The 27,456-nt window shown below is 55.4% G+C and overlaps 1 protein-coding gene across 10 annotated transcripts in view; it reads left to right on the top strand.

Moving 5' to 3' along the window:
* The window catches only part of CCDC57 (coiled-coil domain containing 57), a 100,132-nt gene that overhangs the window by 23,954 nt on the left and 48,722 nt on the right, over positions 1–27,456 (top strand). For 7 of the 10 annotated variants that reach the window (XM_045775038.2, XM_045775039.2, XM_087853971.1 and 4 more), the window contains 9 exons: positions 1,055–1,255; positions 5,301–5,459; positions 8,747–8,909; positions 9,376–9,510; positions 9,647–9,709; positions 15,251–15,473; positions 16,123–16,275; positions 20,528–20,631; positions 23,519–23,689. In XM_045775038.2, coding sequence (XP_045630994.2) covers positions 1,055–1,255; positions 5,301–5,459; positions 8,747–8,909; positions 9,376–9,510; positions 9,647–9,709; positions 15,251–15,473; positions 16,123–16,275; positions 20,528–20,631; positions 23,519–23,689 — 1,372 coding nt within the window. The remainder of the gene's footprint in view (positions 1–1,054; positions 1,256–5,300; positions 5,460–8,746; positions 8,910–9,375; positions 9,511–9,646; positions 9,710–15,250; positions 15,474–16,122; positions 16,276–20,527; positions 20,632–23,518; positions 23,690–27,456) is intronic. The other 3 variants (XM_087853972.1, XM_087853970.1, XM_087853973.1) reach the window with 3 other exon arrangements.

A 27,456-nucleotide genomic window follows, 5' to 3' on the forward strand; every position in this document is an offset into this window, starting at 1 on the left:
CACCATCCCACTGAAAAATGCTGATGGAAGGGGTGCCTGGGTGGCTCCGTCGGTGAAGCGTCTGTTTTTCGGCTCAGGTCATGACCTTCAGATCCTGGGATCAAGCCCCGCATCGGGCTCCCTGCTCAACGGGGAGCCTGCTTCTCCCTCTGCCTCTGCTGCTACCCCTGCTCGTGCTCTCTCTTGCTCTCTTTCTCTGTCAAATAAATAAAATCTTAAAAGAAAAATGCTGATGGAATCTAAAAAAAACACAAAACAAAACAAAAAAAACATGTAGGGGACACCTGGGTGGCTCAGGTGGGTAAGCATCCGACTCTTGGTTTCAGCTCAGGTCATGATGTCAGAGTCGTGAGTTCAAGCCCTGCGTCGGGCTCTGCGCTGGGCTGCAGCCTGCTTAAGAGTCTCTCTCTCCCACCACCCTGCTTTCTCTCTGTCTAAAAAGATAATAATAAAAATAAAAAATACCATGTAAAGTTACATTTTTTAGGGCTTTTAACTTTTTATTGAAACCAAGTAGAATACAAGCGTAAGAAGTCCTGAGCGTTGCCAGTCACACATCTGTGTGACGCCCGCCAGCTTGGTGTCCTGTCCAGACGAGCCTCTGTCCTGGTCATGGGATTCTGCTAGGTCTGGCATTTCCGGCAAAGATAGGCGAGCAGCTGGTGTCCGGCAGCCCCCAGTCGCAGGGAAGGCCTCGGCGTTCCGGGTGACTGACGGCTGCTGAGCCGCAGAGGTGGCGTATGCCTGCGCCCTGCTTTCGGGAGCCGGTAGGAAAGCCGGTGGGGGTGGCGGCAAGACAGCTTTCCTAGAGCTCCTGTCGCTGGGGTCTTTCTTCGGGGGAGGGTGAGCTCCGGAGTGTCCAGAGACCTGGCGTCTAAGAACCGTCCAGCCGGTGTTTACCTGAGGGGCGTGAGCACGTGGTCAGGTGGCTGCTACAGAGGTGGCCGGGCGGGACGCGCCGAGCGCAGCAGCCCCCGTACGCGGGAGAGGTGTGTGTGCTCTGGGCACCGGCCAGGGCCTGTGTGCGCTGCTCTGACACCGGCCTGTGTTTCAGGCACGAGGAGCTCGACCGTCTGGCCAGGGAAAGGGACGCGGTGCTGGCGGCTGTGAAGGGCGCCCACGCGGAGCAGCTGCGGGCGCTGGAGGCCAGGGCCCAGGAGCTGCAGGCCCGCTGTGAGACCCTGGAGCTGCGGCTGCGCAGGGCCGAGGGGGGGCAGGCCGACGCCCTGAAGTCCAGGGATGCCGCCATGGACAAGTGAGTGCGGGCGGGGGGCGCGAAGTGGGTGGAGACACCTCTGCCCGCTCTGGTCGTTTCTCTTAACCCTTTTACTCCTTTTCTATTTTTCAGATTGTGCTGTGTGTATGTATGTATGAATGTGTGCAATTATTTGTGGCAAAAGACACATAATACAAAATTTACCGTCAAACATTTAAAGTGCACATTCAGTGCGTTGTGCAGGCACCAAAATGTCCCTTCCCGTTCCCCTCCCCCACCCCCTGGAACCCACCGTCTACACTGTGTCTCTGGCGTTGAGGGCTCTGGGTCCCTCATGTGAGTGGAATCCTGCAGCGTCTGTCCTTCTGTGACTGGCTTATTCCCGTAATGCCTCCTCGGTCCTCCCATATTGGAGCAGGTGGCCGATGTCCTTCCTGTTTGCGGCTGAGTGGTCCTCACTATGCAGGTGGGCCACATTTCCTTTATCCATTCACCTGTCAGTGGGCACTCGGGTTGTTTCCACCTTTGGGCTCTTGTGAATAGTGCTGCTGCGAACATGGCTGTGCAAATACCTATTCAGGTCTCTTTAAAATTTGGGGAGAGGTAAACCCAGAAGGTGAATTGCTGGATCAGATGGTAAATCTATGTTTAACTTTTTTTTTTAAGATTTTATTTATTTATTTGTCAGAGAAAGAGTGAAGCAGGGGGAGCAACAGGCAGAGGGAGAAGCAGACTCTCCGCTGAGCAGGGATCCTGAGGCGGGACTTGATCCCAGGACCCAGAGACCATGACCTGAGCTGAAGGCAGATGCTTCACTGACTGAGCCCCCCAGGCACCCCTATGTTTAACTTTTTGAGGAGCTGCCAGATGGTTTTCACAGCAGATGCCCTGTTTTGCACACGGATTCCAATTCCTCCATTAACTCGTTTCTTTTTTTTTTAACTTTATTCTTTTAACTTAAATTCAGTTAGTTAACATATAGTGTGTTATTGGTTTCAGAGGTAGAGGTCATCAGTCGTATACAACACCCAGTGCTCATTACATCACACGCCCTCCTTAACCCCGCCACCCAGTTGCCCCATCCCCCCACCCCCTCCCCTGCAGCAACCCTCAGTTTGTTTCCTATGATGAAGAGTCTCTTGCGGTTTTTCTCCCTCTCTGATTTTGTCTTATTTTTCCCTCTCTTCCCCTATGATCCTCTGTCTTGTTTCTTAAATTCCACATATGAGTGAGATCATATAATTGTTTTTCCCTGATTGACGTATTTCATTTAGCATAATCCCCTCTAGTTCCATCCACGTTGTTGCAGATGCAAGATTCCTTTTTTTTTCTTTGATGGCTGAGTAGTATTCCTTTGGTTTCTTCCTAAACCCAGTTTTCTTCTGAGCATCTCGGCCAGGTGTGATGTGTGAGCAGCTCTGTCCCACCGTGCACAGCGTCCAGGCGGACGCATGTGCGTGTAGAACCAGTGGGAGCTGGACTTGGAACTGGACTCCAGGCTCCTGGCTGCCAGTGAGGACGTGATACTTGGAGAAGCTGTGTTTACTAAAAATATCCGATTAAGACAGTTAAGTCGGTTGTTGGCTAGTGTTTACCTTACTTAGCAACTGGCTTTTCCTGTATGTTTGGGAAGCGTGACTGGCTCCATTCTAGAGAGGGTGCTCTGCCCAATTATATTTCCGTCGGGGGGAGATGGCTCGTGCAACGGTACAATACCAGGAAGTTAGAGCTCACTCAGGAAGGTTCCTTGACTGAACGCACGATCTTGTTGATCTGTTCAACGCAAGCAACGCAGTTAGAGGACAGTCTGACGGGCGGATGTGTTCCCTCTGGGCTGCGAGGCTCTGTACGGGCCCTTCTCACAGCTGCGGTCAGATCTACTTGCATGGAGGCCCTGAACCGCCTCCTCCTACCCGCGCTCGCCTTTCGACGTGTCTGTCCTTGGGTTCCTCGCTGCTCTTCTGTGCGGCCCGGCTCGCAGGCCGTGGCCGGTGCTGCCTGGGGCCATCATGCCTGGGACAGTCCGTGTCTTCTCATACTAAGACGTATGCTGTTTGGAAATGAGCAACAAAACAGCCCATATTTTGAGCTATTTCTTTGGGTGTATTTGTGATGATATTCTGAGGGCATTGGGTCATGAATGCCACAGTAAGAGGCCGTGGCCCGAAGAGGCTTTGTGAGAACCCACCGTGCTCTGTGCCACCGTATCACCTGCAGCATAGAGTCGCCGCTGGCCACACGGGCGGGGCCCCTTTCCGGGGTCCACAGTTAAGGCACAAGAAGAGAGAGGGGAGACTAACCCAATCACGCTGTGCATCATTAACAAGAAATCAGTGTAACAACTCATGCTTTTGCCTGAAAAAATTATTATGGAGATATTTTGCGTTTTTTGAGTGCTAAATTTTGAAGCTACATCTCAGTTCAGACCAGCCACGTGCTCAGGAACCACGTGTGGCCCGTGGTCCCATGTTGAGCAGCAGAGGGGGTCCAGGACGCTTGACTGCGGGGTGCTTGACTGCGGGGGTCCAGGACGCAGTAAGGGTGAGTCCCCATGCTCTCCAGAGCCCCGACCTTATTGGGCTGGGTTGGTCTTAGCAAATTGGCACAGGAGCCGGGCTCACGTTCGGGGCACAAGCAGAGCTCTGTGGTGGGCAGATCCTTGGTTGGTGTGCATTGCAAACAGAAAACACACAAATACAGCTCCTGAGTCCCAGCGGCTTCTCCTGTCATTGGGGGGGGGGCGGGGGCTGCCACACTCGGGGTGCATAGGAGCAGTGTCGGGGAGTGTAACAGGAAGTCCATGTGGACCATCCCCCTGGTGCTGCTTGAGGCCCGGCAGGTGACCTCCAGGGCCGCCAGCCGCTCTTTCCCACCTGGAAAGTCAGAAAAAGCCTCAGTGACAAGTTCCCTGCTGGCCGATGTCCTTTGCCCCTTAAATTGAGTTGCTGACATATGGGTGATGTTGTGTCCGTCCCGCTCCCTGGGGGCGTGTAGATGGGAGCGTAGCTGAAGGAGAGCCGTCGTGTCCCCCCATCACGTCAGATGCTTGGTGCTGGTGCGGCTCAGCCGGCCGAGGCCCAGACCCTGTGGGGACGTGGCTCCAGGATAGCACATGTCAAGGGCCACCTTGGCACCGGTCCCGGCCTGCACTTTGTCACCCGACCACCCTGCGGTACTGGAGCGGGGAGCGCCGCCTGGAGCGGGGCTGCGTGGCCCCCAGGCTGAGCCAGTCCCGGCCCCCCTCCTGGCACCTGCACGTTGTCTCAACTGGATGTGTGGTGAAGTTTCCAACTTTGTGCAGCCCTTTGTGGTGTGAGAACAGGTACGACGTCAGGATGACTTTGTACGAATTGTACTAGAAATAATTTGTTGGAAGCATTTGAAGAAAAATGGTCTCTTTCCAGTGGCTGAGAATCATGCTGGAAACTCTTTGTGGACACTTTCTTCCTCCTCTGAGAATGTGACACGCGCTGCCTCTGGGTGGCGTAGCCGCAGAGCCCAAAGACTTGACGCGTACCAGCCACCTTGCTTTCCTCCGGAGGTGGTGATTCTGTGCCCCGTCCTGTAACAGTCGGGCTGCGCAGGGGGTGCGCCCCAGTGGCCTGTTGTGCCGTCAGTACTGCGTCTCCCCTGGTCAGTATCTCTAGGTGTCTTCTCTAGGGTTTTTCTTCTGGGGAAATTTATCTGAGTTTTGGTGATTCTACCAGGTAGTGTAAGGGTTTCTGTACAACCTCATGTTACTGTTGAATTTGAAAACGTGTGTCTCCGTGTGGAGGGGCTGCACGAGGCGTGGCACAGGTGAGCCCAGCGGCGCTGCCCCGAGACCTCCGTGGCTCCCCTCTCCCTGCACGTCTGGTGCGGACGTGGCGTGCTGTGGGTGTTTAGTGGGCACCTGGGTTGGTGGCGTGGGTGGGGGGACATTGCTTCTTGGGTAGGACCATTTCCTGAGCTGGGTGAGGGAATCTCCACCCTGATGCGGAGACACTGGTGCGTAGATTTCCGCTGAGGGTGGCGCGCGTGTGGGTGAGAGAAAGCTGGAGTGAGCACCACACCCACAGTCACACAGCTTCCCTTCTTTGTGCAGACTTCGGGAGGACGCGTCAGCTCTGAAATCCGGCTGGGATGCCCAGATCGCTCAGCTGTCCAAGGAGATGGTCGCCAAGGACCTTCACATTCAGTCGCTGCAGGAAGGGGAGGTGGAGCTCAAGGCACATCTGGCCAGATGCCAGCAGGACATCGGAAGGTGACTGTCCCCACAGCTTCCCCGAGAGGGTTCTTTTCAGTGTGCGCTTCCTCGGGGCCCAGTGCTGTTTTGGGTGCTAAGGGTACAAAAGGGAAAAGAATCAAGGCCCTGGCCTCACATCTTATTGAGGGAAAAAGACAAGAAACAGGAAACAGAAGAACATCTGGTTGTGAGAAAAGAGAACAAGGGGACAGGGTGATGGAGGGCGGCCAGAGAAAGCCTGTCCCCGGGAATGGGCTCAGGTCTGTAGCAAGCCCCACAGCAGCGTTCCTGCTGCTTGATCCCGTGTGGACAGTCACCGCTTTATGTCTCCTGTCCGACTGCTACCGTCTTATCAGATGGAATGAATGTTTGAGTAAAGAACATTTCTCTTTCTTGAGGAATAATTTAAATATAATAAAATGCACTTGTTTCAACTGTACAGCTGCTGAATCTTGACCAGCACGTACACGTCCCAGCCACCCCTGCAGCCGAGACACGAAACCTGTCCCTGCCCGGCCGGCGCTCCCTCTTGTCTCAGCCCGCCTGCCGCCCCGCCGTTCCGTCTGTGTGCCCTCTGCATCTGGCTTCTCTGCATGCTTGTTCCAAGTTTTCTATGTTTCTATGTCAGTTTTGGGAATTTGTGTCTTTCAGTGCGTTTGCTGTTTCATTTCATTGTTGACTTTGTTGGCGCGGACTTGTTCGTGGTGTTTCCTGATATCTCCCTGGTGTGTGCAGAGCCTGTCAGAACCGTCTCTCTCCTGTCCTCAGTCGGTCTAGCTGGAGATCTGTTGATTTTACAGATCTTTTCGAAGAGCCAGCTTTTGGTTTCATTGACTTTTCTTAGTTTTCTGGGTTTTTATTCTCATTGACATCTACTCTCATCTTCGTTATTTCCTTTCTTCCACTTCCTTTGGCTTTAAGTTGATGCTCTTTTGACAACTTCTAATGGTGGAATTCTCAATTGTTATTTTTGGACCATTCTTCTGTTCTGAGAAACATAGCATTTAATGCTGTGAATTTCCTTCCAAGGACTACTTCACTGCCTCCTACAGATTTTGATATTATTCAGTTACAAATACTTTCTTTTTTATTTTTTTAAAGATTTTATTTATTTATTTTGACAGAGAAAGACAGCCAGCGAGAGAGGGAACACAGGCAGGGGGAGTGGGAGAGGAAGAAGCAGGCTCCCAGTGGAGGAGCCTGATGTGGGGCTCGATCCCATAACGCTGGGATCACGCCCTGAGCCGAAGGCAGATGCTTAACGACTGAGCCACCCAGGGGCCCCGTGTTACAAATGCTTTCTAATTTTCCTTGCAATTTCTTCTTTGGTCCATGGGCTGTTTAGAAATCTGTTGTGGGGCGCCTGGGTGGCTCAGTGGTTAAGCGTCTGCCTTCGGCTCAGGGCGTGATCCTGGCGTTATGGGATCGAGTCCCACATCAGGCTCCTCCACTAGGAGCCTGCTCCTTCCTCTCCCACTCCCCCTGCTTGTGTTCCCTCTCTTGCTGGCTGTCTCTCTCTGTCAAATAAATAAAATCTTAAGGAAGGAATGAAGGAAGGAAGGAAGGAAGGAAGGAAGGAAGGAAGGAAGGAAGGAAGGAAAGAAAGAAAGAAAGGGAAAGAAAGAAAGAGAAATAAATCTGGTGCTAAGTTTCCCACCATCTTGAGATTTCCAGATATCTTTTTGTTACTGATTTCTAATTTAATTCTGTTGTGGACAGAGAACATATTCTGTGTTCCTGCTCCCTGGGACCCAAGGGCAGGGAGCACGGGCATTCCGGAACTTCATGGTCACAGGACAGTACTGTGGCGTTTCCTGGCATTTTACAAAGTATTGGCCCTCCATGGACATTTTAAAAATAAACAACTTGGGGGTGACTGGGTGGCTCGGTTGGTTGAGCGTCCAACTCTTGATTTCGGCTCAGGTCATGATCTCAGCATCCTGGGATCGAGCCCCAAGTCGGGCTCTGTGCTCAGCGGGAGTCTGCTCGAGATTCTCTCCCTCTGCCCCTCCCCCAGCTTGCATTCTCTATCTCTCTCAAAAATAAATACATAAATTTTTAAAACAATAAACAAGTGGGCTTTCAGCACAGTTTTCAAAGCCCTGTCCCACTGCTGTGAGCCTTTGTGTCTGAAGGTGTTCCATGTTTGCCTTCCTGTGTGAGTGCTGATTTTGCTGTGTTTAGGATGCTAAATTCCAAATCATTTCTCCCCTGGATTTTAAACCCGTTGCGTATTACTTTATCGTTGCTCTGGAACAAATTACTGCAGACCCAGCAGGTGTAACTACGTCCACATATCATCTCGGTCTCTGCGTTCAGGAGTCCGGCTCGGCTCAGCTGTGTTCCCGGCAGAGGGTCTCACTAGGCTGGGACCACGGTATCGGCCAGGCTGCCCTTTCCTCCCGGGCTCCTCCAGGCTGGTGGCAGAGGCCCTTCCCAGTGGCTGTGAGCCGCTGACGCGCCCGCAGGTCCTGACAGTGGCCTCACAGCGCGGCAGCTACTCTAAGGCCAGCAGGAAACTCCCTCCAGTGGGCAGGACAGGGTCTCACATGGCCTCACCTGATCAGGGGCACGCCCACCGTGTCGTGCACACAGCCTGGCCACCCTTGGGGGAGGTCGTCCAGAGCCCCCGCCATGTGTTGCCCCCATGTGGCCGACAAGAAGCCTGGGGCCCATCTGGCACTCACTGTCTCTCACCCTTAGGCTTCTCTTTCATCCTGGGGCTCAACAGTGCACATGGCGTCTGTGCGTGTGGTTCCGTGAAGCCCCCTGCCTAGCGCTCGGTGAGCCCTTCTGGTCCGAGGACGTGCATCCCCACCGTTGTGCTGGGTTTTCTGCTTTGCTTCCTCCGTTCTGATCTCTCTGGACCTGCTCTTTGATGGATGTCGGTCCTCTGAGCTCTGGAGGGCTCTCTGTCCTGGCGGCTCCAAGCTCTCTGGCTCAGCCCACTCTGCACACGTTCCCGAGCTCTGCGGTGGTGGTCGCTCTGAGACCTTCTCACATGTCTCTGCTGGAACCGCTTCTCTCTCTCTTTTCCCCGAGTTTGCTGGCTTTCTTCCCTTCTCATGAATGGATTCTTCTGTCTCTTGAGCGTGATCTTCCGTGGTGCTGGTTTCCTCGGTGTTTGGGAGTCCCTGTTGGCTGCTCTCTGAACCCCAGTCTGCCCACAGGTGCCGTGTCTCCTCCGCCTGCGCACTGCGGACTCCTCCCGGCTGTGCCCCCCGTCCCCCCACCCCGTTGCCTGCCGCACCCCTTTGCTCTTCATGTGCAAGACATTAACCTTTGTGCCTTTCCCGTCCCTGGAGGTACAAACAGCAGCTGTCCGAGGCCGTGGAGAGGGAGCGGTGCCTGGAGCGTGAGAAGGCACAGCGGGAGCTCGACTGGCGGCAGCGCTGTGACGGTGTGGAGAGGGACCACTACCGCAAGTCCGAAGACCTGATTCGGGCCCTGACCGAGGCGCGGGATCAGGTCTGTGTCCCCAAGCTTGTCAGGTTTCATCCTGCGCTGGGAGGGCCTGGGAGCACGCCCCGCGGCTCCTGGAAGGCTCTGGGCTCTCACCACACTGCCGTTCGGATAGGAGCATGCCGAGCCTCACTGAGCAGCGTGACGCGCAACAACAAAGATGAGAGCAGGGGAAGGTGTCCCTGTCCCACCCACAGCCTTTGATAGCATCTTAGTTTTTATTGTATTAGTTGTTTCCCTAAATGGCCAGTGCTGGGAGGATCCCTGGCTCCTGTGTGCGGGGGACCTGGCAGAAAGGGCCATACCTGAGCCTGGTGCGGCCGCTCAGCCGGCTCCGACCGTTGCGTGGTCCTGGGCCACGGGGGCTGCTTGCTCACACATCTGCAGTCTCCTTCCCGGGAAGGACCCCAAAAGTTGGTACTGCTGCCTCGTGACCCTCCCAGTGGGAACTGAGTCCCACATCTCTTCCCAGGTTTCTGCCAAGCTCCAGGAGACAGAGCGGATGCTGCGTGACCAGGAGGTGGTGCTGAAGGCCTTGACCCTAGAGAGAGACCAGGCCGTGCAGGCCTTGAGGACACGCGGGCTCCTTCCTGAGAGGGAGGTGCAGGTCAGTGCTGCTGTCCTCCCTGAGCCTCGCCCGGGAACGCCCACGGCCCCAGCAGCCCGCTCCTTGAGGCTTGCCTCAACAGCGGCCATGGGAGAATAGGGCCACACAGAACCCAACTGGAGGTCTGTCTTCTCAGCCCTATTCCTTTCCAGGGTCTGTTGGCGCAACAGGGGCCAGTCTGACGCCTGAAAGAGCTGAGGTAACTCTGTTCAGACTCTTCTTTGTATCTTTAGTTCTTGAAATCTCAAAAACCCCACACTCCCTTCTGCCATACAGATGGTTAGTGTCACTTTGCTGCTGTGGCCTTCCCCGTGGAGCTGTCATGACGGGTCTCTGTGTGCCGTGATCCTGTCTGCAGGGACTGGCTGAGTACCTCCCTGTGCTGGGTCTGCCCGAGAACTTTGTGTCCTGGCCTTTGGAATCTCTGATGCTGAGGCCGGCCCTGTGGCCCGAGAGGCTGGGACCCTAGAAAACAGCTTAGAAGGAGCAGGGCTGGGCTCCAAGGTCCACGGTCAGAGGGGCAGAGGCAGCATGAGGCTGGGGGAGTGAGAGCAGGCGGGGTGGCTGGAGGATTTTTCCAGGCCCGTGAACGGTTCTTGTCTTGTTTGACATGCAGTGAAGCACATAGATCTTTAGTGCACGCAGGTCAGTGTGTTTGCCGTGAATGTGCCCATGGCACCCAGCCTTCCAGCAAGATATGGAGCATTTCCATCACCCTAGAAAGTACCCTGCGGCCCTTCCCATTGGTCCCCATCCCCACCCCAAAGGCAGCGGCTGCTCAGACGTCTGGCTTGTCTCAGGTACCCAGGTGGGCAAGGTTTCCTCCAAGACAGTGCTGTGGCCACGTCTGTAGGCCCAGCCCCTAACCAATGTTAAGGTATTTGTAATTTGGGGCACTGGCCAGCTCAGTCTGTGAGCATGTGACTCTTGATCTCGGGGTCATGAGTTTGAGCCCCGCATTGGGTGTGGAGGTTACTAAAACATACGCATATATGTTCCCAACTTGTCCTGACCCACGTACGGAACCCAGGACCTCTACTTCTTCTCTCAAGAGTTTTAAGTTCAAGCACAGGGTTGACATTTGATGATCCTGTCTCGGTCATTTGTGAGAATTGTCAGAACGCAGGAAACTGCCCCAGCGTCTGTGTGGACAGCTGGGCAGGAGCCACAGCCTTGGGGAGGACGTGGCACACGGGCACGGAGGCTCCTTCGGGCCTCGGCAACACAGGACAGTGGGAAGGCTCACAGGGAGGAATCAGCGTGTGGCAGGGCCACCAGTGTCCTTCCTGCCACGTCACTGGCCACAGAGCCGAGGACTTGCAAAGGATGCTTCCTGTCGGTGTTGGTGCTGATTTTGAAGGATGTGGGGTACCGTCAGACATCCAGAAGGAAATCCCAGGGTGCAGCCAAGGGCCCTTTGTATTGAAGGGTGCGTCTGTCCAGGAAGGACAGAACTAAGGGCTAGAATTTATACCAGAGACACGCGTCTTCACACGTGCTGTCTGAGCCGCCCACATACAGCCATGGCCATGTTCTCCCCACAAAGATCTCCTTGCTGACAGCCACCCAGAGCCCGACGCTGACTGTGAGAGGCCTGCAGGCTGAACAGCAGCCCGGAAGGGACAGGTTTGGTCCCAACCGCCAGCTCTCGGGGATGCGACCTTACTTGGAAATAGGCTCTTTGTGGGTGTAACCAGTCGGATGAGGTCACGCAGGAGCAGGTGGGTCCTAATCCAATATGGCTGGAGTCCTTATACAAGGCACAGCACGTGGAAGACAGAGACACAGGGAGAAGGCCAGGCGCCCACGGAGGCAGACACGGGAGTGACGGGGCCCCAAACCGAGGGACACCAAGAGGTGTGGGTCCACGCTGGAAGCAGGAAGAGGCAGGAAGGATTCTAGCCAGAGTCCCTGAGGGAGCCTTTGCCTCTAGCCTGAGGCACATGCCCCACAGTCAGCGTCACAGGAAGCCCCAGCCCACCACGAGTCTCTCCTCAAGGCCCCTGAGGGAAGCCGTGTTGCTGGGAAATCTGGGAAACCCCGCAGGGGGGGTGGCTTCTGGGGCAGTGCTGGGGGCAGTGTCAGACACCATCCTCCTGCTTCTAGGGCCCAAGTGTCCAGTAGTCCAACCTCTGTCCCTTGATGAGAAGTCACTCACCTAGTTGTTCACGGTAAGGGAACTTTCCAGCAGTGCAGCCCTCTCCCCACTCGTCCAGCATCAGCCTGGGGGGTAAGGGCAAACGCAGGCATGAGCGCCATGTCTGTGGGCTGGCTTGCCCCGCTGTCCATGTTAGCCAGTCTGTCGAGAGCACATGCACGGCTCATGTTCTCGCTGGCAGTGACTCACGCGTGTCTCAGAGTGGAAGTCGGCCCTGCGGACTCTGGCTGTGCCCTGCGTGGCTGGCACTCACCCTGTGGTTAGTGTGTGAGGCAGGCTGGGAGCTGAGCATCCGAGGGCTGACCTGGAAGTCACATGAAGACAGTTGTATCCCACCAGCCATGCTGAGAAAACACTCCACTCCTGTCCATAAATGCGCATACCTTTGATTCTGTGTAGGGGGCCTGGAGCCAAAGCTAGTGGGACGTAACAGCCCACTCCACAAGGCTGTCCGCAAGCATGAGCTGGCGTGCCCCGTGGTCTGATGTGGCTTCCGAGCCAGGACTGGGGTGGGAGGTCTCTCTGCGGGCGTCCGGCAGACACGGTGGGATGAAGGCTTGAGCTGAGTCCCGTGGGTGTCCCTGCTTCATGGGGTGTGATAACCATTAGCAGGTTCGTGATGTGGCCACCTGGGAAAGCTGCAGCTGTCCGTGGACAGTGGTTGCTGCCTGTCTGGTGTAGGTGGGCCCTCTCGGCCTGCACAAGGTTAGGGCAGCAGGCGGGTCTATCAGGAGGCGATGGGAAAGGGCGGATGGGCCGGCGTGATCTCCGCTGAGCCGATGGGCTGCATCTTGTGTGGCAGCGTCTTCTTCCCACGGGCACCTGGTTACGTGGAGCCTCTGCAGGGACCGCGTCAGTCCTCCCACGGTGACGGTCTAAGGTCCGAAGCACAGGCCCTCCCGGTACAGGCTCAGGGGAGCACGCGGCCTGTGTCACGGGGGCTTCATCGCCACGCCACGTCACAGAGGAGATCGTGGCTCTCGGGCTGCCCAGGGGTGTGGGGGCTGATGCTGCCATTCCATCCGAGAAGGGTGGTCCCTGCTCCACAGGTGGCAGAGGGAGCATCTGAGCAAGGCCAGGCCAGCAGCAGGTCCCACGCGGCTCTGCTGTGGTGTCTGTGCTGGGGCAGCTGTGAAGTTTTGTGGGCGACGTGCCGCTGGGCACAGGAAAGGGAGGTGGGGGTTTGCAGGGAAGCAGGTTGCCCTTCCTGTCTGCAGTGTCCACGGCGAGCAGTGGGGCAGAGGAGCAGGGGCCGGAACGCAGAGCAGGTGCAGAAAGGAGCCTGTGGAGGGTGTGACGGGGGAGAGGAGGGCGTTGGAAAGCTGGAGTCTGTGTTCAGTAGAGAAAGAGCTGCTTCCTTCTGGAAGGAGAAGTAACATGTGGCCACTGCAAGAGTTCAGCAATTTCAGTTTAGCAGCATGGCCTCCGGAACCAGGCGGACCCAAGGTCTAACCCAGCCCAGCTCTGTTCGGCCCAGAGCGGGTTGCCTCTCGCAGCCTCCCTGGCGCTTTCGTGGGGAATGAATGAGTGGCCGGAGCATGGCGGGGTAACGGGTTGAGCACGCGGTGGCAGTGTGGAGACAGTGTGGTGGCGGGGTCAGACCTCATTGACTCATCTGTGTGATGCGTCCCTTTTGCAGAGCACTGACAGAGGGCCGTGACCCAGCGCCCGGCCTGCGGCTGGCTCAACACGGGCCAGTCTTACTGCTACAGAGAAGGCAGAAGTCCCCCGTGGTTGGGCCTCTCGGGCACTCCGGTGTGTTTCTCTAGTTGCCTCTCCTTGCGGGTCTTGTACGTGTTCCCGTGCACGTACTATCTTTATATAGTTCAGCTTGTGCTGTATAATTTGGAGTCTTTTTTCCCACTTCTGTGACAACTGTTTTTCATGTCATTGTAGTTCTTCAGAACACAATGTAAATGGTTGCACATTTTACTGTATGGCCCTTCTGTTGCCTGCGGCCGCCGAGACCATCCTAAGGCCACACGGGTGTGTTGGTGCCTCGCTCTGAGCTCGGGTGGCTAGGTGCTGCAGGACTGGGCAAGCTGAGAGGGGCCAGCGACGTGTCGGAAGGAAAGCCGGGGTCCGTGGAGCGTGTGCGGCCGCCGGGGCATCCGGCAGGCCTGCCCGCCCACACGGTTAGCACAGCGGCCAGGCAGCCCGGTCGGCAGGCACGTGTCCGTGAAGGAGGGGCCTCTGCTCGGGCTCAGACACGGACCTGGGCAGTCCGCGGGGCTGCGTTTCCTGGCCCATGCTTCAGGTATCCTGGTTCTGTGCTGGCGTTTCCAGGAACGTGTCTGATTTTCTGGTTGTTTACAGCCAGCCGCAGGCCCTCCTGCAGCGAGCCCCTTGTGGTCACTGTCATTTCTGAAGGGTGCTGCCACTGCCCATAGGATTGCAAGGTGGTCGGTGTGTTCCCTTCCTGCACGCCGCACACCGGTCCTCTCTCATGGATTTCAGTGGCTGTCACGAGAAGTCGGCAGAAACCTTGTATCTGTGCTGTGCACACCGGGTAATACGCTATTTTCCTGTGATCGCTTTTGGGAGTTTTCTCTTTATCACTGATCTTTTTTAGCAATTTGATTACGATGTGCTATTTGGTGTGATTTTCTTTATGTTTATCTTGCTTTGGGTTCGGTGGGCTGGGATCTGTGGACTGATGTTTTCATCAATTTGTTACGAATAAAGTACATCTTGCGCCGAGCCTGTTGACTCCGGGTCTGTCACTTGGCGCTGTGTTCGTGCCCACAGACCTTTCCTCCTACAGTGTCTGCTCTGCTCTCAGGCCGTCCTCTCCGCGAGTTTCTTATTTCAAATAATGTATTTCTTATCTCTGCAGATGCTGTTTGGTTTTTCTAAAAATTTCTTCCAATACTCTTCCTTTTATGTCCTGTTTTTCTTTAAATCCTTGAGTGTGTTTCTGTTTATAACTGTGCTGAAGTCTTTGACCACCACGTAGCATGTCTTCGTGGTTCATCTATGGGTTAGCGTGTGTTAGAACCTCATTCCTTCTGTTCCATTGTGTTACATTTTCTTAATTCATTCATCCACTGGTAGACATTAGTATGTGCACATTCTGGCTCCTGTGAGAAACGCTGCTGTGAACACGCACGTACGAGTTTTCAGGTGAACGTATGTTTTTGGTTCTCTTGGGCGAACACCCAGGGTGGAATTGTGGGTCGTGTAGTAACTCTGTGTTTCACCTTTCGAGAAGCCACCAAGACTGTCTCCCACAGCGTTGCTCTGTCGCACGCCCGCAAGCAGCCCTCGCAGCGGGTGATAGCCCCGTGTCGTCCGCCTCCTCCCGGCACAGTGACTGCTGGTCTTTTCCACACCTGCCGCCCCAGTGGGTGAGGGTGGCTTCGTGACCGAGAACAAAGGGTCCGCAGGTTTCAGTGAAAGCTGCCTTTGGCAAACAGCAGTCTTGTCTTTGTGACAACCAGAAGATTTGCATTGTCAGTTTAGACGGAAGGTCCCTGCAGCTGGGAGGGCAGACGAGGGGGAGCGTGGACACAGTGGCTCTGGACGGGCAGCGAGACGCAGGTTTCTCCTGTAGCTGTAAGCATTCTCTTTCTTTTCTGACAGCTGCTCCTAAGGCATCATGAAGAAGAAATCAGGGAAAGTTTCCCATCTAGTGAGATCCAGAGGCTCCAGGAGCAAAACACAAGTTTACGAAGGGCTGTTGCTGAGATGAGGAAAGAAATGGAGACTCTGAGTGACCACGTTCTACCTCCTGCCCCGTCAGGCGGTCAGGTCGCTGACACAGAGCAGCCCCGTCCCAGCCCAGAGGCAGCAGCCGCGGTTCCTGGTGAGCACGGGTGAGGGCTGCAGGAGGGGAGGGGAGGCCGGGGGGACACGGGTCTCCACTGGGTCCGAAATGGGCTTCACTTGGAGTCTTACCAATGAACACGTGGTTTAAAACATCACTTCAAAGTAGGACAGCGGCGTTTCCTCTGAGAGAGAACATCTTAAGTCAGTGTTTGCATGTGGATAACAGGGAAGGAGAAAGTGAAGGGTGTGCTTGGCATGTCCAGCCGGGAGTCTGCTGGCATGGGGAGCCAGCTGGGCACTGTGTTTGAGTGGTGGGCAGTGCAGGGCTGGCGGGACACTGGGCCTCTCCTCGGGGCGTCTGGTGCTGGAGCGGAGCTGGGCTGCACCCCGTGTGCGGTCAGGAGGGGCCCAGGAGTGGCTGTGAGTGGAGGGCCAGTTCCACCAGTGTGGAGCACGAGCCCACGCTTGAGACGCACGGGCCTGAGGGGGCGCTGAGTGTCTGCCGGGTTGTGAAACCCTCCTCAGTGAGCGCCTGGCACTGGAGGGGAGAAGAGCACCGAGGCCAGGGGCTGTTGTGGGGGCGGGCGGGAAATAGGTGGCACTGGCCTGAGTGGGCCTCTGCCCTGGTGACGGTGGAGGGACATGTAAATGTGTGTGCCTGTGTATTTACTGTTTTTTTGGGGCAGATCACATTATGGTCCTTGAAACAGAAATACAAAATCTGAAGCATAAATTTAAAGCCCTGGAAGAACAAGTAGAAGATGTGTTCGATCCCCCGAAGAGGTCCTCCTCTTACCCTGACTCTCAGCCCAGCGTCCACACCTCGGCTGACGTCCACGGTAAGAGTCCTTGTCTTGTCCTGTCACATGCTCTGCCCTGGTAACACTGCCTTTGTTTTAGTTGAAATATAAACCCTACAGAAAGTGCACGAAATGCACACGGACAGGTCAAGGAATGATCGCAGACCGCGGGTCCCCTGTCCTGTTCCCCAGGAGTCCGCAGGCCAAGCCGTTCTCAAAGTGTTTACGCCTGTTCACCCCCGTGTATGGGCGCCTCCCTGCCCCACCCCTGCTCCGACACCACGCAGATGCCCCCTCACCCCAGCTGGGGCGCTGGCCCGGTGGAGGGCCCACTTCGGGGGACTAGGCGGACGCATGCAGGCCAGGCAGCACCCTCTAGCTGCCCAGCCGATGGTTTACAAGGAGAGAAGGGAGGGAGCAGGACACGGCGCCTCCAGACGGCCTGCTCTCCGCCCAGGAGCTGGCAGGCTTCCCAAAGCTGGTGTCTGTGACTTGTTTCTCTTGTATTATGTTTCCTGGCTGGACTCTCCATATGATGTGGGTAACAGCTGGCCCTCCTCCTGAGCCCAGAGAAACACTTTCAACATTTCACTTTAATATTTGGTAAGGATGAGGGGGCGGGATCAGAGTAAGGAAATTCCTTTCTCTTCCTGTTGTAAGGCAGATCTTTGTATTTTATCGCGATTCTGTCAGTTCTGCTTAATGTGTTTTGAAGCTTTGTCGTTGGATGCGTACGTGCAGCCCTAGGACTGTTTGTGACGGGGACGGACCCTTCTGTGATCCCAGAGCGGTCCCCTCCTCCAGGCAGCTCTCCTGGCCTTCCCCTGGTCGTGTCTGCCCAGTGTATCTTCAGGATCCTGTTCCCTTTTCGCCTGCCTCTGCCGCAGTTGAAGTGAATTTCCCATAGGCAGCACATAGGGTCAGTTTCTGAATTAACTGACATATCTGCACCGTCCACGCTTGCACTTGTCGTGTGAGTGTGAGCCGCGGATTCTGGCCTGTTTTCTGTCCCCGGCGACTTCTTTCCTGCTCGTAGGTCGTCCAAACTTTGTTTATGTTCCGTTGTCACTGGTCCGTGGTTGCTGAGGACACCGTTTCGGTGGCTGCAGGACCACGGCCAGCTCCCGTCCACACTGCGCAGCTGCCAGCGGAAGGTGGAGGCCTGCCTGCTGCCCGGGCCCCGTGCCCGCGTGGCTGTGGCGAACACCGCCTTTCCTACATCAGGAACCGCTTCAGGCAGGGTTATCGCTCTTGCTTTGAACCTTCAAATGTAATTTTAAAAACTCAGGAGGAATGGTGGAGTCTGTGACGTTCCTCTGGACACCTGCCCTTTGCCCGTGTCCTTCCTGAATCCCGATGTTCTGGGTTCCATGTCACCCACTCTTATGGCAAGTCCTGGTTTCCCTTTATTGGAGAAGGGAAGGCATTCGCTGGCATAAGAGGAGGAGCTTTCAGCCCTTAAACTAATGGTGCCGCTTCCTTCTGAGAAGGCCTCTGCCGCCCCAGACACTGTCCCTGACAAGCCACACACCAAGTCTGTCGCTCGGGGCAGAGACGTGACAGTGGTGTGTCTGGGCACACGTTTCTTTGGCTTATCCTGTTTGGCATTGAATCTGAAGGTTATTGTCTTTGCCAAATTTGGGGAGTTTTCAACCATTACTTCTGCATGTGTCTTCTTGACTCCATGCTCTTTTTCCCTTTGGGACTCTGACCAGAAAAACGCTGGCTCTCTTGTTCTTCTCCCGCGGGTGCCCGTGGCTCTGTGACTTTTCTCAGTCTGTTTCCTCCCTTGTCTAAATGCGTAATTTCTGTGTCTGTCTTCAAGACCTCCATGCTGCTCTGGAGCCTTCGGCGGGACTTCTATTTCAGTTTCAGTTCTAAGATCCATTTTGTTTTTCATTATCTTTTATTCCTTTGCTGAAACTTTTCTTCTTCCATTGTTTTAAGAGTGTATCAGCTTGGGCCACCTGGGTGGCTCAGTCGTTAAGCGTCTGCCTTCGGCTCAGGTCATGATTCCAGGGTCCTGCTCAGCGGGGAGCCCACTTCTCCCTCTCCCTCTGCTGCTCCCCCTGCTTGTGCTCTCTCTCTCTGTCAAATAAATAAAAATAAAATCTTAAAAAAAAGAGTCCCGACGTCTGTCCTCTCAGTGCTTCATTCGAGTTGGGATTTTCCTGGTTGTTGGTGTGACGGGTGACGCTGGGTTGTGACGTGCATATATCGAGTGGGTGCTCAAACCTCCCATCTGTGTGACGTCTGTTTTATTCCTCTTCTGCTCTACCGGTCCCCCACCTTTCTCGGGCACAATGCACGTCTGTGTCCTGGCCCACTCTCTTGGGCTGGGTCCGGACAGCCACTTGGTCCCCAGCACCTTTGCGACAATGCTCTTCTGCTTAACCTCCTCGTGTGCCATCCGAGGCCGCTGAAGTCCTGGTGCTTTCCCTGCCGCCGCAGGGCTCAGCTTGCAACACTCTGGCTGTATGGATGCTGCCTGGTTTCCAGGGGCCCCTCCGGGACTTGGTGCACAGAGTTAAGGAATTCCTTCCTCAGCCCCCCCACGATGCTCCCCACATGCTCTTCCCGGGAGGGTGCAGGCGGCTGGTGCAGGTGGGCCTCTGTCTGCACCAGGCCCACCTGCGGAGTCTCCCTTCCCTGGCCCCTGTGCTGAAGGGAACAGGCCTGGCCGGGGCCTTTGTTGGTCTGAGCTCCCTGGTGTTCTGGGCTGTGGCTGTTCCAGCATCAAAGCTGGGAAATACGCGAAGGAGAAGGACGTGGAGCCCACCGCGGAGCGTCCCTGGAGCCCCTGGCCCTTGCCCGCTGGGCCTCCCCTCACAGTTGCTTTGGGCTTTCAGCCGCACCGAAGGAGAGGGATGGGGCGCGCACGCACTGCCTTGTCCAGAACAGCGAGCTTGCGCTGGTTTTTGAATGTTAAACCAGCTTTACGTCTTTGGAATAAACTCGACATGTGATCTATTCTTTCACTGATATTTTACGTTTATGTTCGTGAGGGACATTGGCCTGTACACTTTCTTTCTCATGATGGCCATTGTCAAGTTTCAGGACCACAGTTCTGGCCTCAGATGTGTTGGGAGATGTTCCCTATTTCTCTGTTTCCTGAAGAAGTTTCTATTAGACTTATGTTAATTTTTCCTGAACCAATTAATAGATTTCAACTCTGAGCCCCTCTGGGTTTAGGATTTTCCTGAGAAGGTTTTAAAGTGTGAATTCGGTTTTGTTTTTTTTAATAGTAAAGGACGACCCAGATTTTCTTTTCTGTGTGTCACTTTTTGATATTATATTTTACTAGAAAATTGCCCATTTCATCCAAATTTTCAAAAATTGTCTATAGTATTGTCCTATGAGTTGTAAACTTCTGTAGGTTTTAAAGTAATAAATCTGTTTTCATTGATTGTTTTGTTTCTGTTGACTTTTTTTCTCTTGCTTAGTCTTATGAGGGATTTATCTTTGCAAAAAGCCTTTCAAGGAGCCAGCTACATTGTACGCTCATTTTCTGCTTCCTCGGTGTCTAATATTCACTTTATTCAGTCCTTTCTTCTGCCTTACTTGGTTGGTCTTTTTCTCATTCTTTGAGACAGATACTCAGCTCATTGACTTCGCCTCCCTTCTCCTCCACAGTGAGCTCCCACGGCTGTAAGTGTCTTTGAAAGGACAGCTTTCAGTGCATTCCTGAAGTTTGTTTGTTTTTATATTTTTTTAAAGATTTTATTTATTTTATTTGACAAACAAAGAGCGCACAAGCTGGGGGAGCAGCAGACAGAGGGAGGGGGAGAAGCAGGCTCCCCACTGAGCAGGGAACCCGATGCAGGGCTCAATCCCAGGACCTGAGATCGTGACCTGAGCCAGGGTCAAGAGTTGCTCGCTCCACTGACTGAGCCAGCCGGGCAGCCCTGCATTCCAGAAGTTTTGATAAGCAGTGTATTAATGATACTTTGGGTCAAAATAATTTGTAACCTCCACCGATTCCTTCTTTGACCTATGGTTGTAGAAACATTTCCCTAACTCCCAAGTGACTGGGAGGCTGCTGCAGACCGGCCTCCACCAGGCACAAGGTGACGAGGCTGCACTGCTCTCCTGCGGAGATCCCTGCTCTCACGAGGATGAGACTTCATCCCCAGCGCCTCTCAGTCTTTGTGGGGACTTGGCCCTTCCTCTCAGCTCTAGAGCGTCCTGGCTTCCAGGTGGACGCAGTGATGGTGGGCACCTGCAGGGGAGGGCGGCGACGGCGCAGACCCCACTCCCCGGACAGGCTCTAGGAGAATCACTCTTTCTGCAGGAGGAGCTGTGTCAGCTGGTGGCGCGTCCATTGGGCTAGCGCTCGGGAGGCTCAGAGACAGGGCACAGCTCGTGAACTTCCTGGTGGCCCGGCTCAAGCAGAAGGTATGGCCTCCCCCCGACACATGTGCGGTGCAAGTCTTCCACGGGACCGCTTCACCTTCTGTGCCTCAGTTTCCCTCCAAGGAAGGGGTTATTGTGAGGTCACCTGTGGTCCCTAGAAGGCGCACGGGAAGCCCTGGTAAATGAGTCCAGAGCGAGAGGGGCAGCACGCGTGGTGGAGCGCACAGCCGGAACTCCCTGCCTCACACCCCTGCCGAGGGGTGTGATGCCGGCCGCGCGCTCGGGACGCGCTTGAGCGAGTCCGGGTGCCGAGCTGTGGCAGGACCATGCAGGGTGACGGGCGTGTCCACACACCGCAGCAGCCTGTCTGGGGTCAGGCCACAGTCCTGCGCTGGGCTGGAGCCCGCTGCTTCCTGGGGCACACGTCCTGCCCTGTCACACGTGTGCCCTGGGTCACAGCCCGTGCTTTATTGCTTCAAATTCATAATTTCTCTTTTTTTAGTGTTTTTTTCATTGTGGTAAAATATACAAACATGAAGCGTACAATTTTCGAGCGTACATTGACATTAACCACATTCACGATACCGTGTACGTGTCACCGCCATCTAATATTCCCAGAACTTGTCCGTCACCTGAACAGAAACTGTCCCCATTCAACACCAGCCCCATACCCCTTCCCCTGGGGACGTCTGTCCTTCCGGTGGGCTGGATGACTCTCCTGGGACTGGGGTCCTGCGAGCTGTCCTTTTGTGACCAGCTCGTTTCCCTCAGCACCATGGCTTCAAGGTTCATCACAGGTGGTGGCATCGATCAGTTCTTGATGCCTTCGAAGGCCCGAGTAATACCCCATTGTGCTTCCCACACCGTGTGGACCCTTTCACCCCATGGACACCTGGTTGTTCCCACCTTCTGGCAACCGTGAATAATGCTGCTGTGAACGTGGTGTCCAGGCACCTGACAAGCCCTGCTTCCCATTCTTTCGGGTACATGTGTAGGCACGGGATTCTGGGTCACATGGTCAGTCTGTATTTCGCTCTTTGAAGAAACATCAAACCATTTTCACACGTGACTGTGCGGCTTCGTGTCCCCCTGGCCGCGTGTGAGGATCCCGACCGCCCACATCCTGACCCATGTGACCTATTTTCTGTCCCTGGATTCTGGCCGATCCTATGGGTGTGACGTGGTACCTCGCGTGGTTTGGGTCTGCGTCTTCCCCGATGACTTGTCATGGGGGTGTCATCTCATGGGCTCACTGGCCGTTTGTGTGTCTTCTTTGGAAAAATACCTGTTCAGACCCTTTGCCCATTTGTGATTGGGTTGTTTGTCTTTTCATGTTGGGTCCTAAGACTTCTTCGTATCTTCTGGATACTAGTCCCTTATCAGATATATATTTCGTAAAATTTTTCTTCCATTCTAAGGCTTCTCTTTTCACTTTTTTGATAATGTGCTTCAAAGCACAAATGTTCTTAGTTTTTATGATTTCCAGTTTTGTCTATTTTTTTATTTATTTTTTTAAAAAGATTTTATTCATTTTTTGTGAGAGAGAGCACAAGCAGGGGGAGTGGCAGAGGGAGAGAGAAGCAGGCTCCCCACCGAGCAGGAGCCCGATGTGGGACTCGATCCGTGGACCCTGAGATCATGACCTGAGCTGAAGGCAGACACTTCACCGACAGAGCCGCCCAGGCAGCCCTGTTGTGTCTGTATTTGCTTACGGCTTGTACTTTGGTGTTACACCATCCTGTTGCCTTTTGCACAGATACGTTTTTCATGAGGCAACAAGAAGAGAGCGTTTTCACATGTCCTAAGTCCATAAACACATAAATCACGCTGCCTCGTGCGCTCTGCGTCTGAGCCTTCCGGCGGCTGAGCCTTCCGGCGGCTGCAGGTGGCGCTCCAGGAGGCTGTGCTTTGTCCTGACTGAGAGCAGTGTCACTGTCATCATGGAGGGGACTCACCGCTCTCCTCTTTCTCCTCACCGCATGAGGGGCGGGGGCACAAGACACTCAGACTCGCTGCTTCCCGTTCTGCCCACTGTTGGGATGTCACACACACACTTTGCAAACAGGGAGTAAACATTTAAATATAAGCTTTTAGTTTTCTCTTGATAATCATAGATGTTATGATTATCATGGGGAAAAATACCCACCTCAAAGTGTTTTTTAATTAACAGTGTCTGTTTACCAAATGGTCACCTTTTTTGGTGTGTACTCGACAAATTCAAAGAATAAAATATTCGCCAGGAATTCATTATAGGAGTTCCTGGAATAGGAACGTATTGTCTCTTCCTGAGAATGAAAGGGAAAAGAGTGTAGAGGGGGTGTCATTCTTTCTATCCCCTGCTCTTTTCTTCCTTGTATCAGCAGGAGGACAAACGTTGTCCAGAGAAGCTGCCAGAGTGAGGGGCTGGCCCTGGAGCTCTGGCCGGACCCGCTTTGGGGATCTCAGAGCCGACCTGTAACTCCCAAGGCCGCCTACTCCTGGGACTTCCCTTTGGAACCCGAGTCCCGTCAGTTAGCTCCTCCTCAAAGCCTTGGCCTCACCCCTGCCTCCGCTCCACTTCGGGTCCCAAGCCCCGGATTGCCCCCTACTGGTGACCTGCATTTTCTACATGTTTGTTTCCGCCTGAACTGGGTTCAGGAAGAGGGTTTTAGGCCCTCTGCCTCTGTCCAGACAGTTTCAGGCCTGGACCTCCCCAGCCAGCCTTGGGGTCCAGCGTGGGCTCTGCCGCAGGCACGTGCGTCCACACAGCAGGGCACAGGTGGGGCGCGGTGTGGGGAGCGACTGCTGAGTCAGAGACGAGAGACTTACAACTGCGTTTGCTTTCCGATCTTCCTGCCGTTTCTAAGTGCCTCCAGCCTTCTGCTTCCCTGCCCCCCTACCCTCCCCAGCCCCCACCCCCTTCCTGACTGCCCCTGAAACGGCCCTCCAGGTGCTGCAGCGGCCCCTGGACGCGGACACCGTCCAGCACGAGCTCCCCCGTGAGGTGGACCAGCTGCACTTGGAGGTGTCGGAGCTGCGGGGACAGGTGGCTGAGCTTGAGGGGCGTCTTGGGAGCAGGCCGCAGCCGCGAGCCTTGGACAAGGTGGCCGTTGGGAGGCAGGTAGGTGTCCTGTGCCGACCGCTCCCACTCCCACTGTGCTGTCTGGGGCCTGCTGCACAAGTCACCCGAGTGGCCATCTGCAGAGCCCTCCTGGGCCCCTGGCGTGCTGCTTCCCACTCCCCCTGCTTCTGCCTCGGCGTTCATGGTCGGGCCTGGTCCGCGGCCTCCAGGCCTCGGGATCCCACCACTTAAAAGTCCAGCGTAGGCCGGGCGCCTGGGTGGCTCAGTCAGTGAAGCGTCCTACTCTTGGTTTCGGTTCAGGTCATGATTTCACAGTCGTGACATCGAGCCCTGCGTCAGGCTCTGTGCTCAGTGGGGAATCTGCTTGAGATTCTCTCTCTCTCTGCCTCCCCCCCAAAATAAACAAACAAATCTTAAAAAAAAAAAAAATTCCAGTGTGGGAAAACCACACATATGAAGAGGGCTATTCTGTTTCCTCTAAAACGGAGACCCTGACTTGCTAAGAGGGCCCTGAAATTGAAGCAAAATTGGGTTTTTCCTTGGAGAGGACCCTTGTGGGGATTCTTAGAGTGTTTGAGGCCACCACCCTTGCAGTCATGATGACAGTGGGGCTCCCGTCTGCTCCTGGTCAGGCCCTCCACACCTGGTACCCAGCGGGCTCTGTGGCTGGTTCAAGCCACAGTTCTGAGCTGTGGAGAGAGCCCCGCGGCGGCCGTCCCCACAGATGTGGAGCACAGGCCGCTTCTCTTCTAACCGACGGCTGTGATGGAAATGCTGTCAAGTGTGCACTTTCTTACTCTGTCAGTTACCCGTGGTGACCTACGGTGACCTGGATTACCCGTGGTGACTGCAGTTCCTGGGTTACCCGTGGGGACCTACGGTGACCTGGGTTACCCGTGGTGACTGCAGTTCCTGGGTTACCCGTGGGGACCTACGGTGACCTGGGTTACCCGTGGTGACCTATGGTGACCTGAGTTACCCGTGGTGACCTACGGTTCCTGCGTTACCCGTGGTGACCTACGGTGACCTGGGTTACCCGTGGTGACCTACAGTTCCTGGGTTACCCATGGTGACCTACGGTGACCTGGATTACCCGCGGTGACTGCAGTTCCTGGGTTACCCGTGGTGACCTACAGTTCCTGGGTTACCCGTGGTGACCTGCGGTGACCTGGATTACCCGTGGTGACTGCAGTTCCTGGGTTACCCGTGGGGACCTACGGTGACCTGGGTTACCCGTGGTGACCTATGGTGACCTGAGTTACCCGTGGTGACCTACGGTTCCTGCGTTACCCGTGGTGACCTACGGTGACCTGGGTTACCCGTGGTGACTGCAGTTCCTGCGTTACCCGTGGTGACCTACGGTGACCTGGGTTACCCATGGTGACCTACGGTGACCTGAGTTACCCATGGTGACCTACGGTTCCTGCGTTACCCGTGGTGACCTACGGTGACCTGGGTTACCCGTGGTGACCTACGGTGACCTGGGTTACCCATGGTGACTGCAGTTCCTGGGTTACCCGTAGTGACCTATGGTGACCTGGGTTACCCGTGGTGACTGCAGTTCCTGGGTTACCTGTAGTGACCTACGGTGACCTGGGTTACCCGTGGTGACCTATGGTGACCTGAGTTACCCGTGATGACCTACGGTTCCTGCGTTACCCGTGGTGACCTACGGTGACCTGGGTTACCCGTGGTGACCTACGGTGACCTGAGTTACCCGTGATGACCTACGGTTCCTGCGTTACCCGTGGTGACCTACGGTGACCTGGGTTACCCGTGGTGACCTACGGTGACCTGAGTTACCCGTGATGACCTACGGTTCCTGCGTTACCCGTGGTGACCTACGGTGACCTGGGTTACCCGTGGTGACCTACGGTGACCTGGGTTACCCGCGGTGACTGCAGTTCCTGGGTTACCCATGGTGACCTATGGTGACCTGGGTTACCCGTGGTGACTGCAGTTCCTGGGTTACCCGTAGTGACCTACGGTTCCTGCGTTACCCGTGGTGACCTATGGTGACCTGAGTTACCCGTGGTGACCTACGGTTCCTGCGTTACCCGTGGTGACCTACGGTGACCTGGGTTACCCGTGGTGACCTGCGGTGACCTGGGTTACCCATGGTGACTGCAGTTCCTGGGTTACCCGTAGTGACCTATGGTGACCTGGGTTACCCGTGGTGACTGCAGTTCCTGGGTTACCCGTAGTGACCTACGGTGACCTGGGTTACCCGTAGTGACCTACGGTGACCTGGGTTACCCGTGGTGACCTACGGTGACCTGAGTTACCCGTGATGACCTACGGTGACCTGGGTTACCCGTGGTGACCTACGGTGACCTGAGTTACCCGTGATGACCTACGGTTCCTGCGTTACCCGTGGTGACGTACGGTGACCTGGGTTACCCGTGGTGACGTACGGTGACCTGGGTTACCCGTGGTGACCTACGGTGACCTGGGTTACCCGTGGTGACCTACGGTGACCTGGGTTACCCGTGGTGACCTACGGTTCCTGCGTTACCCGTGGTGACCTACGGTGACCTGGGTTACCCGTGGTGACCTACGGTGACCTGGGTTACCTGTGGTGACCTATGGTGACCTGGGTTACCCGTGGTGACCTATGGTGACCTGAGTTACCCGTGATGACCTACGGTTCCTGCGTTACCTGTGGTAACCTACGGTGACCTGGGTTACCCGTGGTGACCTACGGTTCCTGGGTTACCCGTGGTGACCTACGGTGACCTGGGTTACCCGCGGTGACTGCAGTTCCTGGGTTACCCGTAGTGACCTATGGTGACCTGGGTTACCCGTGGTGACCTATGGTGACCTGAGTTACCCGTGGTGACCTACGGTGACCTGGGTTACCCGTGGTGACCTACGGTGACCTGGGTTACCCGTGGTGACTTGCAGTTCCTGGGTTACCCGTGGTGACCTACGGTGACCTGGGTTACCCGTGGTGACTGCAGTTCCTGGTTACCTGTGGTGACCCATGGTGACCTCGTTACCCGTGGGGGCCTGCAGTTACGACTGTACCATGGGGTCTGGGAGATGTGGCGAGCTTTCCGGCGGCAGCAGCGTGGACGTAGAAGGCAGTGCTGAGAGGCACAAGGGGGACTCGGCTCTCGGACGACGTCCAGCCCTGAAGGACCGGAGGGGAGGGCGGGTCCACTCCTCTCTGGCTCACGAACAACAGGAGGGCCGGACGCACCTTGGGACGGATGGACAGGTGAAGAATGGCTGCAGAGGGGAGGCCCTCAGAGGCCACCGGGAGGTGGGACCCGGAACCGCCTGCACTGCCCTTTAGCAAATGCCACCTGGATAGCCAGAGCCCCAGCCCCGCGCGAGCCCTTCCACCGTCCTTCAGCTCGGATACACCGTCCTGGCCACGGGGCCACAGAGGCCGGCAAGCAGCACGTCTGCCTCACCCCGTGTCCACTGTTCATTCCAGGTGCTGCCCATGCTCGGCCCTGAGGTCAGAAGCACTAGGGGTTCTGTTAGCAGCCTGGTCACAGACCCCACTTGCTTTGATGGAAGAAATCATGTGTATCAGCAGGATTTAAAATGGAGATGTTTGATTCTGACTGACAGGCTAGAGCTGAAGTGACTGTGACCCTGGGGAGAAACCGAGGCACAGGAAATCCAGTGGCTGTGCCCAGCCCAGCTCTACTGCAGGAGGGCTAGCACCTTGGCAGCTCAGGAGCCTTGAGTGCCACCAGTGCCGAGAGCCTGGTTTCTGAAAGTCTCGCTCTGCTGAGAGGAAGGGGCGGGCTCCACCATGGACACATGGAGATGGGGCAGAAGGACGCAGGTAC

This window comes from Ursus americanus, chromosome 23 (genome assembly GCF_024610735.1).
Source record: "Ursus americanus isolate L20-20 chromosome 23, mUrsAme1.1.p, whole genome shotgun sequence".
Classification (NCBI taxonomy): domain Eukaryota; kingdom Metazoa; phylum Chordata; class Mammalia; order Carnivora; family Ursidae; genus Ursus; species Ursus americanus.